Source organism: Acipenser ruthenus, chromosome 3 (assembly GCF_902713425.1).
Source record: "Acipenser ruthenus chromosome 3, fAciRut3.2 maternal haplotype, whole genome shotgun sequence".
NCBI classification, from domain to species: domain Eukaryota; kingdom Metazoa; phylum Chordata; class Actinopteri; order Acipenseriformes; family Acipenseridae; genus Acipenser; species Acipenser ruthenus.
The window spans coordinates 92,365,740-92,383,739 of NC_081191.1; the positions used below are offsets into that span (position 1 = coordinate 92,365,740).

Sequence of the window (18,000 nt, forward strand, 5' to 3'; positions counted from 1 at the left end):
TCTCACTGCACGCAAAGCACAATCGAAATCAGCCTAAACGTTCTCTCATTCCTAACAACTGTGTTGATGTTTGAACTGTGATCAGAACACCTCATTTCATCTAACATGAGGCTGTGTCTCATGAAATCAGCTGGTGTCGAGCCCTGAATCAGATGTATGTATATACATTTACACAAACAGAGAAATCATGAGAACAAGAAGACCAATCAGGGGAGCTGAATTCAGAGAAGAAAAACTCAAACTGAATGAGACTTCCCCTTTCATAGGCTACACGAATCGTGATAATGCAGCACTATGTTATGATTCTTTACAGTTAATACTGCATTTTCAATTGTGTGTTCTGTTAGCAGTAGGACCTACAGTAGAAGTCGGTCCAGGAGCAGGTCTTCTAATCGGCGCAGAAGATCCAGGTATGCATTGCATTGTGGCGACTCCGAGGCAAGGCTGTCCTGTAGATGTTTTGAGAAGTAACAATGCATTACATTCACAATGCACACTGTCAGTACATGTGACGGTACTGAGGGGAAGACATTCTCAAAAACAATCTCTTATCTTGTAGTCTGTAACGATCACACTCTATCTCTCTATTAAAAGTGTCTGTAGCTAACAAAACAATGGTAGAAATCTTGCCTGTTGTGCACTTGCATTTGCTGTATAGGTCTCAAGTCTGCATTTTCAGTTTTCATTTTAAACCTGATGCATGGTAACAAAAACGTATAGCAGTTTGCAGACGAGACTTTCAGGAGGTCGGCAACATTTTTGGAGCAAAATAGGTTTTATGGGTGTGATTCGCCAGATATTTTGGTTGCAAATATTAATAAGTTTTACAGTATCTAAAAATAACAATAGACATGTGAAATGTCACCTTGTACTTGTCAGAGCGATCTTTAGCAGAAATATTTCTGATCTTTGATGCAGCTGGTGTCTTTTTCATTGGTGACATTTTAATGAATTGTGCAGCTCTATGCAGTGTGTTCACTCATTTAGCGGAAGCAAACTAAACCGTAGTGCTGCGTCAATAGGGAAAAGGCTTACTGTATTTATTTTTAAGCAATACAAAAATATGTATATTTAAACTATTCTCTCAGTACTGGCAATTTTCATAGGGAACTACATATTACATGGCAATGGGTAAAATTTCACAGAAATTGTGAAATACAGCCTTAGTTATTGGTTAAAAAGCATGCCAGTCAATAGGGGAAGAATCTGGGGAAGTGGCAGAGGCAGTGCAAGCATACCTAGTGTAGTACCAGATATCATGTTGTAGAATACTGAGACAGGGCAAGCATACCTAGTGTAGTACCAGATACATGTTGTAAAATACTGAGACAGGGCAAGCATACCTAGTGTAGTACCAGATATCATGTTGTAAAATACTGAGGTAGGGCAAGCATACCTAGTGTAGTACCAGATATCATGTTGTAAAATACTGAGGTAGGGCAAGCATACCTAGTGTAGTTCCAGATACATGTTGTAAAATACTGAGGTAGGGCAAGCATACCTAGTGTAGTACCAGGTATCATGTTTTAAAATAAAGTCCACATTTGCTGTTTTTCAAAACCCCACATTTGAGATGTGTGTGTATATAATATAGCAAATGGGAATGCACAACAGGTACATTTAATAGAATTGTTACAACAGCTTGAAGACCATTTTATCCTAAGTAGTCGAAATAGAGGAAATTCACAGTTTTTTTTACATTTATGAAAAAGACACAGTCTAAGCTTTTGCTTGATGCTGGTCAGCATGAACCTCAAGCCTGCTGTGAATCTATGGGGCACAGACAGCACTGCAGTTACATAAGTGTAATTGTCTTGATTCCTAACTGTTAAAATTCATTTTAAAAGGTCTGTCACATATGACAGCTACTACAGCAGAAGTAGGAGTCGAAGCAGCAGGAGACGGAGAAGTGACAGCTACCGAAGGTCCCGGAGCTACGATCGCAGTTCCAGGTTTGTATATCTCTGTTATGGTAGGACCAGCTTGTTTTTGAACAATATCTAATAATACTATGCCTGTCTTTACTTTCATTTTCTTATTAACATGCAGTTACAGTGAACAGATTAAGCGCTATACGTTTGGACAGTGCCGCTTCCACCCAGATTTTTACTGTATGTGTTAGAGAGACTTGGAGCTGCTCCAGGTCATTAATGTTGGCTGCATTCCGGGTTACTCTTCATGAAAACTTCTACCTTGCCTGTGTTCTCTCCATATAAAAAGATGAGTGACTTGCAGCCACATGGTCTGATCACAGCACTAAAACACATGCGCCAATCTGGCACCAGGAAGCAGCTGCAAGAACTTGGTCTTTACAATATCCAAAAGATCTTCAATAGAAGTAGAGGGACCAGTGAATAACAGCACTAATGAACAAATAGGGTTCAGGTTTAAAGTCTTGGTCGCCTTTACAGTTGAAAACAGAATAACAATTGCTGATGTGTTGTCTGATTAAAAACCCCTGGTTACTAAGAGTGCTTTAGTATCTCCTCTTTGTGTTATTGCAGGTCGTATCGTTCTTATAGTAGAAGTGACCGCAGTTACTCCCGGCGGCGAAGTCACAGCTGATGGAAGAGAAGCCCGGCTATTTTATTGAGTACAAGGAAAGAAATATGTTTGTGGATCTGCTTGTATAGATAGCAGAAATGTGCGGAATGGTAGAGAATCAATACACTTTAATAAGATATCTATTATACAGTAAAAAACAGGGTAAACCATATAACCTGTTCACCAGTAATAAACAGATGTGTGTAAATAATTTGGTACAGCATTGTTTTCATTCATTTCTTGGTTTGCGCATTTTACACTGAAAGAATGAATGTATTTACCGTATTTACAGTATGTTCAGCATTTACAGTATGTTTAACATGTTTGATCATCTGTCAGTTTAATCCTCTGTCAGATTTACCAACAGCAAATATTCCATATTTCAGATTTTGGTGGGGGCAGTGTTGTGTTTTTTTTTTAGCGCCTTGCACAGAAAGTTCTCGAAGATGCCTTTCAGCTGTCAGAGCAGTAGGGAATGCGTCATGAATGCATGTTTTTTGGTTTGTTTGGATTTTTTTCTTCTTAAAAGTCGCTGGTTCTGTATTGCCCTGGATCTGGTTGACTAATAATTCAAAACAGTTGTATAATCTATGAAGGACCCAACAACTTCTCAAAGTGCTTGTATTGTGTGTGTGTATATATATATCATGCAGAAGTGAGGCTTAATAAAGTTTTCACATTATTGTGCGTGTCATTTTTGTTTTACTGGGTGTACAGTGTGAAATCCTTGAAGACGGCATAGATATTAAAATCAGTGTTAAAGTAGTATGCGCTGTTCCTAAAAATCTACATTTGTAATGAGGCTGATCTTTAATAACCTGTAGTAATAATCTTCGCCCCTCCCGAGTCAGCGCAGGGGTGGTGGTGGTGGGCTGAGCCTAAAAAATAATTGGGCATTTCAAATTGGGGAGAAAATAATAATAAAAAAAAAACTAATTGGCAACGACTAAATTATATATATATATAAAAAAAATATATATACAATAGCTTATGTGATGCATTTGGGTTTTCTCTAAAGGTAGTAAACTTAACCCCTTGTATTAGCATAAGTTTCCTCTTAGCACTGTTGGGGTTTTATTAATATGATAATTAGTTCTTATTCTATGTAATAATTATCATCAAATTATATTCTACCACAACATATCAGAGTACAGGTGTAACATTATTATGAGATAATTAAGATTATACAATAATATATCAGTATACCAAAAAGAAGTAGACCATCACTCAGTGTGAGGGTCATGTCCTTTTATCAACAATTAATATTAAATTGTAGGACCAATTTATATAAGATAGCGACAACTTATAAATGTATTAGTTTCTAAGTTGATAGACTAGAACGAATGTAATAATTGACCATGTCTGGATGCTGTTTGGGTGTGGATGTTGCTGGGTGACATGCTGTTTAAAACAAGCATGTCTTTCTTGATTTGAGTAATGTATTTTGTAAAAAAAAGTATGTGTTGAAAAACATGCGAGTGTGTGCTGAGAGGGAGTTCACTTACCTGTGCTGTGTAAATGAGACCTGAATTTACCAGGTGCTAATGTTGGCTTTATCTTTACTATTCTAGTAATTCTTTAAGATGTCTAACCACGAGGGTTGAGAATAGATTTCGGACAGAGAGCAATCACACTTTCTTTTAACTGCAACTTTTTTCATAGAAAAAAAATAAATAAATGAAATCAATTTTACTATGAACGCGTTTCTCGGTTGTGATTGAGAGACAAGAATGACTTAACAGGTATCAACTGAATTCTTAGTCGAAGTAAAACGCCGAAAATCAGAATCCCTAATTATAGATTTGAAACATATTAGGATTATACAATAGACAATACTTTTCAAACAATGCCATGGACTGTTATTCAGAGTGGTAACAATCTTTATCTTGATATAAAAAGAAAAAGACAGAATGAGTACCGGGGAATCTCAAGTGAATATGACGCTGAATACACATTATGAAGTGAATATGACGCTCAATACAGTGATAACATTATGAAGTGAATATGACGCTCAATACAGTGATAACATTATGAAGTGAATATGATGCTCAATACAGTGATAACATTATGAAGTGAATATGACGCTCAATACAGTGATAACATTATGAAGTGAATATGACGCTCAATACAGTGATAACATTATGAAGTGAATATGACGCTCAATACAGTGATAACATTATGAAGTGAATATGACGCTCAATACAGTGATAACATTATGAAGTGAATATGATGCTCAATACAGTGATAACATTATGAAGTGAATATGACGTTCAATACAGTGATAACATTATGAAGTGAATATGACGCTCAATACAGTGATAACATTATGAAGTGAATATGATGCTCAATACAATGATAACATTATGAAGTGAATATGACGCTCAATACAGTGATAACATTATGAAGTGAATATGACGCTCAATACAATGATAACATTATGAAGTGAATATATCAGATCCACTGCACACTGTGTCAGTCTCTAGAGGGATTTCAAATCCACTGCACACTGTGTCAGTCTCTAGATGGATTTCAAATCCACTGCACACTGTGTCAGTCTCTTCAGGGATTTCAAATCCACTGCACACTGTGTCAGTCTCTTCAGGGATTTCAAATCCACTGCTCACTGTGTCAGTCTCTAGAGGGATTTCAAATCCACTGCACATTGTGTCAGTCTCTTCAGGGATTTCAAATCCACTGCTCACTGTGTCAGTCTCTAGAGGGATTTCAAATCCACTGCTCACTGTGTCAGTCTCTAGAGGGATTTCAAATCCACTGCACACTGTGTCAGTCTCTGATGAAAGGTGCATTGATAAAAGTTTGTTGCCAGAAAAGTCGTTCTGTACTATTGGGCCCACAGTTTACATTTAAACAATAAGCAGCTGTGATAAGCATGACATCAGATTTGAGCATCACCAGCATGTTATACAAAGAAGCATGTCATTATCTACTGGGGTGTTATGTCAGAAACCTTTGAATAAAATACAGGCACTGATAATAAACGACATCAAGCATTGGATGTCACAGAATTGTCTAATGTTAAATTCAGATAAAACAGGTTATGCTAGTGGGATCACAGAACCAGCTAAAAGGAAATGTGGGATTACATGAGCTTGACCCTTGCAGTCTCTCATCAAAACTTAAACTAGAAATTAAGAGTTTGGGGGTCATCTGTGATCCTGATCCATCATTTGAGGAGAAGTATCTTTTTACCATTTGAGAAATATTGCCAAACTTAGACCAATTATTTCCGTATCTGATGCCGAGAGACTAATGCATCCCTTTGTTTCATCAGACTCGATTATTGTAATGCACTTTTTTCTGGTATCCCAAAATGTGTGGTATCCCCCTTGCAGCTTGTTCAGAATACTGCCACTAGAATTCTGACTAAAACCAGGAAAAGTGAACATATTACCCCAGTGTTGGCCTCTTTTCATTGGCTCCCTGTGCAGTATATAATTGATTTTAAAATGTTACTGTTAACTTACAAGGCCCTGAATGGATTAGCACTTAGTTATTTGCAGGAGTTACTGACCCGGTATCTTCCAAACCGGTTATTCCTAGGGTCAACAAAAGCAACACGGGAGGAGGGAGGGCTTTTTCTTGTAGCGTTCCTAAATTATGGAATGCTCTGCATTCGTTTGTCAGGGTAGCTGGGATGGTTACAGTTTTCAAGTCAAGACTAAAAATGCACTTCTACAAAATGGCTTTATTATCTTAGTGGTTTTTAATGTAACTTTACAATTGCTGCTTTTGCATTATTATGTGTATACTGTTATTTAAATGGTCTGACTGTGGCAGTTATATGAGCCTATAAAAGTCTGATTTTAGTGATGGTTAAACGCGTGTGACGCATATCAGATTATTTCATTTTGGCCCGTTCACCCTTGTCCATTTTTCAGGGAACACACAAAAATAAAAAACAGTGTAAAAAATACATAGCTGAAAGTACTGTGTTTTTATTCTTAATACAAGGCTGGTAAAACGCGACTGACTTGTATCTGGGTAACGGTTACCTGAGTGCTGACTGTACAAATGTATTGTGGTTTGTTCTTTTTTTCTGCTATGTACTGTACAGTGCTTTGTGATACTTTTGTATAAAAAGCGCTATATAAATGCAATAAATAAAATAAATAATAAATAAAATATTGTGTTGACCAAAGTGCTGAAACAGAAGACTGACAAATCTTCTGCTCTGTGTTCGGTTACTACTCAAACATACTGCTCTGTGTTCTGTTACTCAAACATACTGCTCTGTGTTCTGTTACTCAAACATACTGCTCTGTGTTCTGTTACTACGCTCTGTACAAGCATCACTGACTGTGAGGAAAACTTGATCTTGAGAGAGAAGGCAGTGTCTGAACTCACAGCTGAAGAAGTCCTGTGCATTCCGGCACACAGTGCTACAGTATGTGCCTGAACTCACAGCTGAAGAAGTCCTGTGCATCCCGGCACACAGTGCTACAGTATGTGCCTGAACTCACAGCTGAAGAAGTCCTGTGCATCCAGGCACACAATGCTACAGTATGTGTCTGGGGTGTTGCTGTACTGACAAATGGAGGACAAACTGGCCGGTGTTACCTTCATGTCCTTTAAGATGACCTACCACTGCTGCCGACACCTCTTCTGTAACATTACACCAAACTTAAAAAACAAGTCATCATTGTGATAGTCACAAATGATGACTTGTTTAATAGACATTAACAAAGCTTTTCCAATCTTTTTAAACATATTGTTACAAAACTAGAATTAAACAGCAGTATGTCAATGTAAGGACTGTTTAGTGTGGGTGTCAAGTTTAAACTAGAAGTGAGTTAGCAATCAAATACAGTCAACGTTTTGTCAAGTATTCTGAAAAACCGAGATCCAATGATACAGGCCTGTGAACAGCACACTGTGGATGCAGGTCATCAGTGGTTCTCATTTGCTCAATACCCTGAGTGAGGACGCCTTGCTTTTGTGGTTTAAAAATGCCTGTGATCAGAATGTGCTTGTACCTGGGATGACTACAAGACACAACGCTGATAAATGTGCACAGCAGCTGGGACATGCAGATTTCAAGTGCAGTTCATTTGCAACGTATATGTTTTAAAAGTTCACTTACAGTTATGTTTTCAATAACATGCTCAGTACTCTTGAATGCGGAATAATTGACATTGTTCTGAATATACATCTGATTTCAATACAAACCGACAGCATGCTGTGGTTTAATAACAATTTCTGAGAAGACATGATTTGTGCTGGTCCCTTGAAATTTGTATTAATGAGAGTTCTGTACTATTGAATAATATAATTATTACTCAAGTCACTCAAATATTAGTCACTTTAAAAAATCTTTAATACATTACTTAGCAGCACTTTATTCAATTTATTTGTAAATTGGCAAAATGCACTGAAGTGGTGTGTACTTCTCTGTGTACAGCTCCAGCACTTGAACACGTTTTTACTTAAAATTCTCTCCCATACTTTTTTAGTCTGCTCTTCTGTTACACAACACATACCTGTCCCAGTTTGTCATGGCTTGTCGTGTTTTTAATATGCTTTACCACACCTCTCCGGGGTTCACATTGCCTGCTTTACCATGCTCCCACTATGCTTTATTGCACTTAGCTGCTTTTATTGTCAACTTTGAATAGATGGGAATTGTGATAGGCCTGTTTATACGAGTCTAAAGCACATCGCGGAAATGATCGAGTGTGGAAAATACAGGTCACATGTCTCATTCGAAAGTGTTTTATACGCGCGTGGGAACACACAGATGACGCGTTGTTGATGCTCGAGACCGCGGAATACATGGTGTCATTGCCTTTAGTCTAAGCCACATACACACCGTACAGTACAAGCTCCCTAGAATATAACGTCCCTGTCCCTTTAAAACTCCAGACAAAAAGCCCCATATGATCCCTGAGCTCCAATCATCATTCCCTTCTGCAAAAGCAGTCTCTGCATTTTTGTCTTTTCCTAAATGCTAACATGGCGAAAAAAAGACTGATGTCAAGAAAAACAGAGGCAGAAGAAATGTGAAAACAGGAAAACCAAACATTTTCATGGAGAACAAAAGTCAGAAGCAAAGGGAGGAGAATCCGGACTCCTTTGCACCAGAAAACCTGCATCAAAATGGTAGAGCGTGTATATTTTTAGTTCTTTATTTCCCCTTTGATCTCTTGCAAATTTGGGCTAGTTAGGCCTTTGAAACTACCTGGAATTTGCCGTAAGATGCTTTTGTCATGCGTGTTTGGAGAATTTGCTGAAATCCCTGCTGATCAGCCTCGATTTGCTGGTTGTTTAGGAAGTTTGCAACTTGTATTAAAACCAGGAAACAAAAACAAAAAATGTGAATGCATGCAAAAAGCAACAATAGCGACATTGCTGCCAAGAAAGAGTTAAATTCCTTCCCGTCAGGATGCTGCTGCGTCTCAAAGAGCAGGTCGTGACTGATGGATTGCGTGGCTTCAGGTTTGCAAGTGTAACAGCATGAATAGTCGCGGCGTAAGTATTTAGTCACAGTGAAAGTAATACTTACGGTTTTCATGTTTCCTGCATTTTGGATTTGGTGGCGTTTTAATTTAATCACAAGAAGTTTGAGGTAGGATTCTAAAAAAAAGAGTCTTAACTAACTCGGATACAAACATTTAGATTTTTTTCTTTTTTTTTTGCAGCAGCAGCAGCAGAGTTTATTTATTGCAAACAGAGAATATAAATATAAATAATAATACAGTCATCTTTGTTTATTCTGAGTTGGTAGCGGTGTTAATGTTTAGCAGATTATGGGGTCCCATCTTTCATTAATTTCTTGACTCCCCACCCCACAGACTGCAATTAGTTAAACGGGCCGTTTCAGAATTTGACAGTTTGGCACGGATACTTTCCACAATGCACCATCCCCTTTTTCAAGTGGAACGTTATAAACTTGTTCTAGAATTGCTTCACGGAGCCTATTGAAGTTGTATTGTTTGCAGCCTACATTTTAACAACAGCAGATATTAATACGATAATATGAAGTGAATCAGTGTACCGTATTTCTTCATGAGCAGTGTAGTGTTAGAACAGCAGTGTACCGTATTTCTTCATGAGCAGTGTAGTGTTAGAACAGCAGTGTACCGTATTTCCCCACCCACCCTCAAGCTGCGGTTCATATTTCAATAAAGAATATATGGATGTATTCAGAACCATGACTTTGGAGTCTTAGCGCTCTTTTTGCATTCGTGCTGCACTATTGAGATGTACCTGTGTGGGTCCTGCTGACACAGTGAATAAACTAAGTGAATGATACAATGCTCTGGTTCCAGTTTCACATCAGTAGCCCAGTGGACAGGTAACTTGCCTCCGCTCTCCAGAGGACATTTGTTTGGTTTCTTTTTAAAAGTATTACTCGTACGATGAAGTCGTCTCAGCACAGTGCAGCTTATCAGCGCAGCTGTACCTTCACAGTCTCTAGCGGTTCTGGTGCTAATGTTACAATGTCACTCCACCCATTCCACAGTTTAAAGTACACTTCCTCTGTAGCGTCTTGATAAGCAGCTGATCCGCTTAATAAGGTGTTATAGACGGCATTGTTTATTGATTTACTTATTCAAATGAACTATCTCTAGGAACTATTTATATGTGTGTGCGAATTTAAATGTGTGTTTAAGGTGATAAAACCACATACTGTTTGCATGCATTTCTTGTGTTTACACTGGCTGGACAAAACATTCGAAACACGTGTAAAAGTACAGGGTAGGACTGTCCTGGGCAGACAGGGTGGCACTGATTCAATGTGACAGCTCTGCAAGTCTGTGAGATACCTGACCATTATTTAAATACCACTATGAATCACTGTTTTCATGCAGAGTTCACTTTAGTTCTGAAGCATGGCTGTTTCACTGTTTTCATGCAGAGCTCACTTTAGTTCTGAAGCATGGCTGTTTCACTGTTTTCATGCAGAGTTCACTTCACTTCTCGTAACCAGTACAGCCATCCCCATTGTGAGTTCAGTGCAAGACAGACGGGACGGTTTACTTTCTCTGCTCAGAGATTTAACGTGCATTTCATTTCCAATCGGAAGGCTTGGCACAGGGCAGGCTACTTTAAACTACGTTGTCACTGTCAGGGTTTATCTGACTGTGCTGTTTCTCTGCTTACTTTGGCAGACGGAACACTGTATTTAAAAAAGAAAAAGGCTCCAGATTGAAAAGGGGTTTAAGTAGAATGTGAAGCTTGTCTGACAGGGCCACCATCACAAAGCGCTTTACAGAGGTAGGCTGTGAACTTTGTATTGTATGCAGAGACACTTAGTCAGTCAGTGGCAGAGGTGGGATTTGAACAGGTGACCTTCTGGTTACAAGCCCTGGACTTTAACCACTGGACCACACTGCCTCCTATATATATATATATATATATATATATATATATATATATATATATATATATATATATATATATATATATATATATATATATATATATATATATATATATATATATATATATATATATATATATATATATATATATATATATATATATATATATAGAAAGGAAGGGGGAGAAAACAAAAAAAACAGAAGGGAGACCACATCAAAACAAGGGCAACAACTCAGGTAAGACAACCATTAAATGTATTTATCTAAATGCTAGAAGTCTCAGAAACAAAATGGTAGGTGGTAGGTGTTACAGAAACTTGGTTGTCTGAGAGTGATGGAGACGAATATAATATAAGTGGGTATACACTGTATAGGAAAGACAGGCAGGACAGAAGAGGTGGAGGGGTAGCGCTATACATAAGAAATAGTCTTGAAGCCCAGGTGTTAAATCTGGATGAAGAAAATAACGCCGAATCAATATGGGTCAGAGTAATGGACAAAAATTCAAAGGGCATAATAATAGGAGCATGCTAAAGACCGCCAAATTCAGACGCCAAGCAAAATAATCTGTTATACAATGACATTAGAAATGCGTGTAGCAAAGGAGAAGCCATACTAATGGGGGATTTCAACTTCCCCCATATAAAATGGGAAAACCCGGTGGGGAGCACGACGGACGAAATTGAAATGTTGGAAATGACAAATGACACACTTTTAAACCCAGGGGAGATGTTCAGGAGGACATAAAGATGTTTCGGACTCCTGTAAGTGGATCGTTCGTGCACTGGGCTTGCAACGTATCCAGATGACTTTTAATAATCAAGAAAATCACACAGACCCATTCGATTTGAAGTTTTAACGAATCAGAGTAGTATCAGTACTCCTTTGGTTTATTAAATGCTTAAAAATGGATTGAGTAGTTACAGACTACTTCCAATCCCAGCTGACAGGCAGCCTGGGCGTTTCCAGTGCCTTTACAGGTTTAACAGCATTAGAACTTCAATACAGTAATACAAATATATTGTTTATATATTTAGCTCTTAGGCTATAAAATACAAAAAGCTAAAAACGCCCACTGCTAAATTCTAGAATATTCAATATAATATATATATATATATATATATATATATATATATATATATATATATATATATACACACATACACTACCGGTCAAAAGTTTTAGAACACCCCCATTTTTCCAGTTTTTATTGAAATTTAAGCAGTTCAAGTCCAGTGAATAACCTGAAATGGTACAAAGGTAAGCGGTAAACTGCCAGAGGTTAAAAAAAAAAGTTTAGGTTACCAAAAACTGAAAAATAATGTACATTTCAGAGTTATACAAAAAGGCCTTTTTCAGGGAACAAGTAATAGGTTAACAACTTACAGCTGTTCTGCAGCAATGGAAGTAAATTAAGCCTTGAAAGTTGATGCTAACAATTCCTACAGGTGTCCCAACTTTTGTTGATTACTTACGAACCCTCTGTCTGTATAAAAGCAGTGTTGGAACAGACTGTGTTACTACACCCTCTTAAGCATTATTTGGACAGTATTGTACTGCAGGAAGTAGTATATTGCTCTCATAATGGCGAGAAAAAGGCAATTAACAAAGGAAGACAGACAGACCATTATAACCCTTAAAAGTGTAGGTCTTTCCTTTAGAGAAATTGCAAAGAAAGCCAAGGTGTCAGTGAGTACAGTTTCCTACACCATCAAAAGGCACTTGGAACCTGGAGGAAACTCTGACAGGAAGAGGTCTGGCAGACCCAAAGCCACAACAGAATCAGAAGACAAGTTTCTGAGAGTCAACAGCTTGCGTGATAGGCGGCTCACAGGACAACAGCTTCAAGCACAGCTTAACACTGGTCGAAGTAAGCAAGTCTCAGTTTCAACTGTGAAGAGAAGACTTCGAGCTGCAGGTTTGACAGGTTGAGTGGCAGTAAGAAAGCCATTGCTAAGATGGCAAAATAAGAAAAAGAGGCACGCCTGGGCCATGAAGCACCGCCAGTGGACTACTGAAGACTGGAAGAAGGTCTTATGGACCGATGAATCAAAATTTGAAATCTTCGGTTCATCACGCAGGGTTTTTGTACGCCGTCGAGTAGGCGAAAGGATGGTTCCTCGGTGTGTGACACCAACTGTCAAACATGGAAGAGGAAGCGTGATGGTCTGGGGCTCTTTTGCTGGATCCAGAGTCGGCGACTTGCACAGAGTGAGTGGCACCCTGAACCAAAACTGCTACCACAGCATTTTGCAGCGCCATGCAATACCCTCTGGTATACGCCTAGTTGGTCAGGGGTTCATCCTACAGCAAGATAATGACCCAAAACATACCTCCAGGCTATGTCAGAACTACCTTAGAAGAAAAGAACAAGACAGTAGGCTTCAAATCATGGAATGGCCAGCACAGTCTCCAGACTTAAACCCCATCGAGCTGGTTTGGGATGAACTGGACAGAAGGGTGAAAGCAAAGCAACCTACAAGTGCAACACATGTGTGGGAACTTCTGCAACAGTGTTGGGAAGAACTTTCCGAACAATATTTGATTTCCATTGTAGAAAGAATGCCACGAGTGTGTTCGGCTGTTATATCTGCAAAAGGTGGCTACTTTGATGAGTCAAAAATTTAGATTAAATTTTGTTAAACAAAACGATTCCATGATTTCTTTTTTATCTCTAATTGTTTATTTGTTCTATGCTTTAATTTCAGAGTACATTGAGACCTTAAACTGCGTAAATTTCAATAAAAACTGGAAAAATGGAGGTGTTCTAAAACTTTTGACCGGTAGTGTGTATGTGTGTGAATATATATATATATATATATATATATATATATATGTATAATATATATCACTCTCTTAAGACTAAATATTTCTATACCTTATAGCAATGCATCAATATAAAAGAGATATTGAATTCAAATATGTGCTTACCTTCCAGTATATGGAAGTGTAGTGTAGGATATATTGAAAAATAAGAACTGTCTTCAAAAGGCAAAGACTAATTTCGACCAAACAGCAATCAGTTTTTCAGAGACCCTCAGAGCATGGACCACGTCAGCTTGCAAGATCAAGTTGAATGGTATCGAATGGGGTCTTGCTCTGGGCTTATATAGGATTTTCCCTCCATTGAATACATCAGAGTCCCAAGTAAATCTAATCATCACTCGGCCTTGACATTTCTTATCTTTAAGTTAATGATACATTCTAGAAGGATCTGGTCAACTCCTTTTTCAAAACTGATTGGATGTAACTTCTTGCCAAAAAATATTGGAACATGATTTCATCGCTCTCTTTTTCCAACTCCTCCTTTTTCTAAAAAGTCAGGTGGACCAAAGTTCACAGAATCCTTGCTATAATATAATACAAGTATATGTGTATATATGAGAGATGTTTTTAATATGTAACACCAGCTCTATTTGATTATATAAAGCTGGGTCAAATATATATGTCACTCCTAGCCGCATATTATGTTACCTTTTCATTGTGTTGTCAATGGGCCAGTTTAAATTCATATACAAATGTGTGTTAACAAAGTATGGGACAAAGACTGTCTTTGAATAAACCTACAGTGGTCAGTTCAGTTATTTTCATTTAAATTTTAAATTAAAATGAACATGTTAAATATAATAGCCTTATTTAACTGTGCCATTCTCGGACTGACCTCTCTCTGTTTCTAAAATCTGCCTGCTCAAGCAGGATTCAGACACCCTGTTTTCTTGCCAAGACTATTGTTTTGATTAATATGAAACACCATTGTAAGCACTTCTCCAAATTCACCGCATGAAGTCAGTTTTCTCCCAAAGAAAGTCTTATTTGATAAGAACCGATACTGGGCACAACTCCCCTGATTCGTGGAATGTTCCCTTCGACTGCCAGGTTTTCTTATCATAGAAAGGCCTTGGATTCAAAACTGCTGAATACAAGTAAATCTCACTTTGACTGCCAAAAAGAACCTTCCATATCTAGCACCGCTCTGCTTGCAAGCAGATAAGGGCAAGGCTATTTTTCTGTAGCTTTATTGTTTACTAAAATTATTGAATACAGTTTACGCTTTATTTGTCTAATGCTGTTTTGAAGGCAAAGGGTGGTCACACCAAATATGGATTTGATTTAGATTTTTCTTCTGTTCACTCACTTTGCATTTAGTTAATTGATAAATATAATCTATTAACATGTCTATTTTTGAAAGCATTCTTACTTTACACCATTTTTTCACACCTGCCTAAAACTTTTGCACAGTACTGTATATATATGTGTGTGGGTCCAAGGAATGCACCCTACAAAAAAGGCGCCTTTCTCGGACGAGAACACTGCTGCCAGCCTAGGAAAGCTATCGTCAGCCTTGGCATCCCAGGCCTACCCTCCAAGCCGTGCACAAAGTATTCCTTCCGTGCAGGCTTCACAGTGCCACCGCAATCGCTCTAGATCTCCCTTGAGGTGCGGAGAGCTAAAAACGCGGACCAGGCGAGGGATATTGCTGAGTTAAAGGGCCAAATGGCCCAGATACTCGAGCACTTAGGCAGGCAGCAGGTCCCCCCTGCGCCTGCACCAGCTCCACCAGTGCCTGCCCCAGAGCATATCCCGACTTCGCCAGTGGTTGCTACAGAGGTTGAGCAACAGGACACGTTGATGAGCGAGGAGGAACAGGATGTGCTCTCCCTAGCGGCTTCCTGGGATGAGGAGTCCTCCTTGCGAACACACCTTTCAAAAAGAGGGGTTTTACTCGAGGTATTTCTTGGCACCAAAGAAGGACAGCGGCCTTCACCCCCATCCTAGACCTTAGACATCTCAACGGGTTCTTGAGGGAGAGGAGGTTCCAGATGACCCAAGAGAACCTGGTTTTCGAACCCCTGATAGCTGCTGGGAGATCCCGCTGCACATGGATCTCACCCTCTGGCACCCAGTACCGGGCAGACTCCAGCTGTCGGTCTGGCACCTGAATGGGACCATCTGTCCACCCTAGGGCTCTCAGATGCAGTAGTTAGTACACTGCAGAATGCTAGGGCATCTTCCACAAGAGTATTGTACGCCTATAGTGGAAATATTTTCAAAACTGGTGCATGGCCAGGGGCCATGATCCTGTGTATTGCCCTATAGCAGTTATTTTACAGTTTCTGCAAGATCTACTAGAGGCGGATAAATCCCCCTCTACATTGAAAGTGTACCTAGCAGCCATATCTGCTTGACATGTTCCCATCGACTCAGTATCCCCGGGCGCTCATATTCTGGTGACCCATTTTCTAAAGGGTGGTCGGCGGTTGCGACCTCCTATAAAGGACGTCCTCCACTAATGCAGTCTAGATGTGGTACTATAGGCTCTCACGAAGGCCCCGTTTGAGCCTATAGATACCATAGAGCTGAAATATCTCTCTATGAAGACAGCCTTTCTCTTAGCTATAACCTCCGCTAATCGGGTCAGTGTCCGTGCACAGTTCCTGTATATGCATTTGGGATGATGAAAACGGTATAGTTGCGCACAAACCCTGCTTTCCTCCCTAAGGTGATTACAGCATTTCACTTGAATCAATCAGTGGAACTAGAGGCTTTCTATCCCCCTCCCTTAGAGGAGAAGTCGAATAGGAGATTAAATTCCCTCTGCCCAGTTTGAGCATTGAGATGCTATGTGAATAGAACGAGAGCACTGTGTCAGTCTGACCAGCTCTTCGTTTGTCATGGTGAACGGACCTGAGTGGAAGCCCTCTCTAAACAGTGACTGTCCCATTGGATTATGGACACGGTTTCGACTGCGTATACTAATGCCGGCCTACCCCCACCTGGGAGGGTGGCTGTGCACTCTACAAGAGGTGTGGCTACGTCATGGGCTCTTTTCAGAGGTGCCTCGTTGACCAATATATGTACTGTGGCTAGCTGGACTACCCCGCATACGTTTACCAGGTTCTACCAATTTAATGTTGTAGATCCCTCTATCCCTTTAATAGGCACTAGGGTCCTAGATGGCGGTAGCGAGATGTCCCTCAGATGCTGTCCGCTCATTCTCCCTCACGACGGCTCTGGTATACTTTCCCAAAAGTATTTAATTTGGCGGTCATCTTCTCTTTTCAGGGAACTGAAAGGGAACGATAGGTTACGGATGTAAGCCCGATTCCCTGAGAGAGAAGATGACCGCCAACCTTGTGAGGTCGCATCACTTGCATTCGTGGGTTCAATAAAAAAGAGACTCTCTGCTCAGTAGATTCTCCACTCAGTAACTATTTATTACCTCGGTGAGGCGGGACCGAGGACATCAGTCCGCGGAGGGGCCTATCGGCAGCTTTGATATAAAATGCTCCGCGAATACCTGACAATCCAGGCATATCTCAAAAGTATTCAATTTGGCGGTCATCTTCTCTTTCAGGGAACTGGGGTTACATCCATAACATATCGTTTTCTTAGTATCCAGGTGGTCTGCGAACAAAAAAGTTTGAGAAGCACTGCTCTAGAACTAAGAAAGCATACGTTTCTTGAAAGGCCTGTTTTTATCATATTAATACAGAAATGAGCCTCTGCAACAGCATATCCAAAAGGACACCATTCGCTTTGCATGCTAGAATAGCTTCCTTTAGAAGAGTGCCTATCGCTACCATGGACAATATTATTGAACAGCTTCTTTATGACTTCCTCCCTCTCCTGAATACAAATCTACTGGGTTTAGATTCAGAGCGTAAGTCAAATGAGAAAATCCCATTGTCTGTGATGTCACAGTATGTGCTCCACCAGACCTGTGTTTGTAAGATGTGTGTGGGAGCTGTGTACAGCTATTCAGCAACAATCTTGAAAGTATGGGACCTTTGTGACATCACAAGGGTATGATAGTGGGGCCCGTGCGACTGGTTCCACTCAGCGTAGCTGCTGTCTAAGCCTCCTGTGTTAACACCAGTGTATTCATACAGACAGTATACTATTACTGCCTAGCCACCACGGCCATGACGGTACGAAGCTTGCTGTTGTCTGGGTTTTGTATCGATACGGTTACACCAGTGCGATGTCGGTAACAACTCCAGTGTGAACAGACGTCTCGATACTGTTCTGCAACAATGCCAGTATAAAAATGAGAGACACTTTAATTCCAAATCTGCAAGATATAAGAACATAAGAACATAAGAAGGGTTACAAA

The 18,000-nt window shown here is 39.5% G+C and overlaps 2 protein-coding genes across 9 annotated transcripts in view; both read left to right on the forward strand.

Annotated features, from left to right (window-relative positions):
- Nucleotides 1-3,226, forward strand: part of nktr (natural killer cell triggering receptor) — a 29,610-nt gene extending 26,384 nt beyond the window's left edge. For 4 of the 5 annotated variants that reach the window (XM_033993509.3, XM_033993512.3, XM_059018772.1 and 1 more), the window contains 3 exons: nt 348-410; nt 1,848-1,952; nt 2,505-3,226. In XM_033993509.3, coding sequence (XP_033849400.1) covers nt 348-410; nt 1,848-1,952; nt 2,505-2,565 — 229 coding nt within the window. In that variant the 3' untranslated portion in view covers nt 2,566-3,226. The remainder of the gene's footprint in view (nt 1-347; nt 411-1,847; nt 1,953-2,504) is intronic. The other variant, XM_033993510.3, reaches the window with a different exon arrangement.
- A 5,080-nt stretch (nt 3,227-8,306) lies between these two features.
- Nucleotides 8,307-18,000, forward strand: part of LOC117394403 (zinc finger and BTB domain-containing protein 47) — a 37,518-nt gene continuing 27,824 nt past the window's right edge. For 2 of the 4 annotated variants that reach the window (XM_059018776.1, XM_059018775.1), the window contains exon 1: nt 8,307-8,661. Coding sequence is in view for 2 of the 4 variants with exons in the window: in XM_059018775.1 (XP_058874758.1) it covers nt 8,659-8,661 (3 nt within the window). In the remaining 2 variants the exon portion in view is untranslated. Of the gene's footprint in view, nt 8,662-8,691; nt 9,031-18,000 lie in introns of those variants that run through there. The other 2 variants (XM_059018774.1, XM_059018777.1) reach the window with 2 other exon arrangements.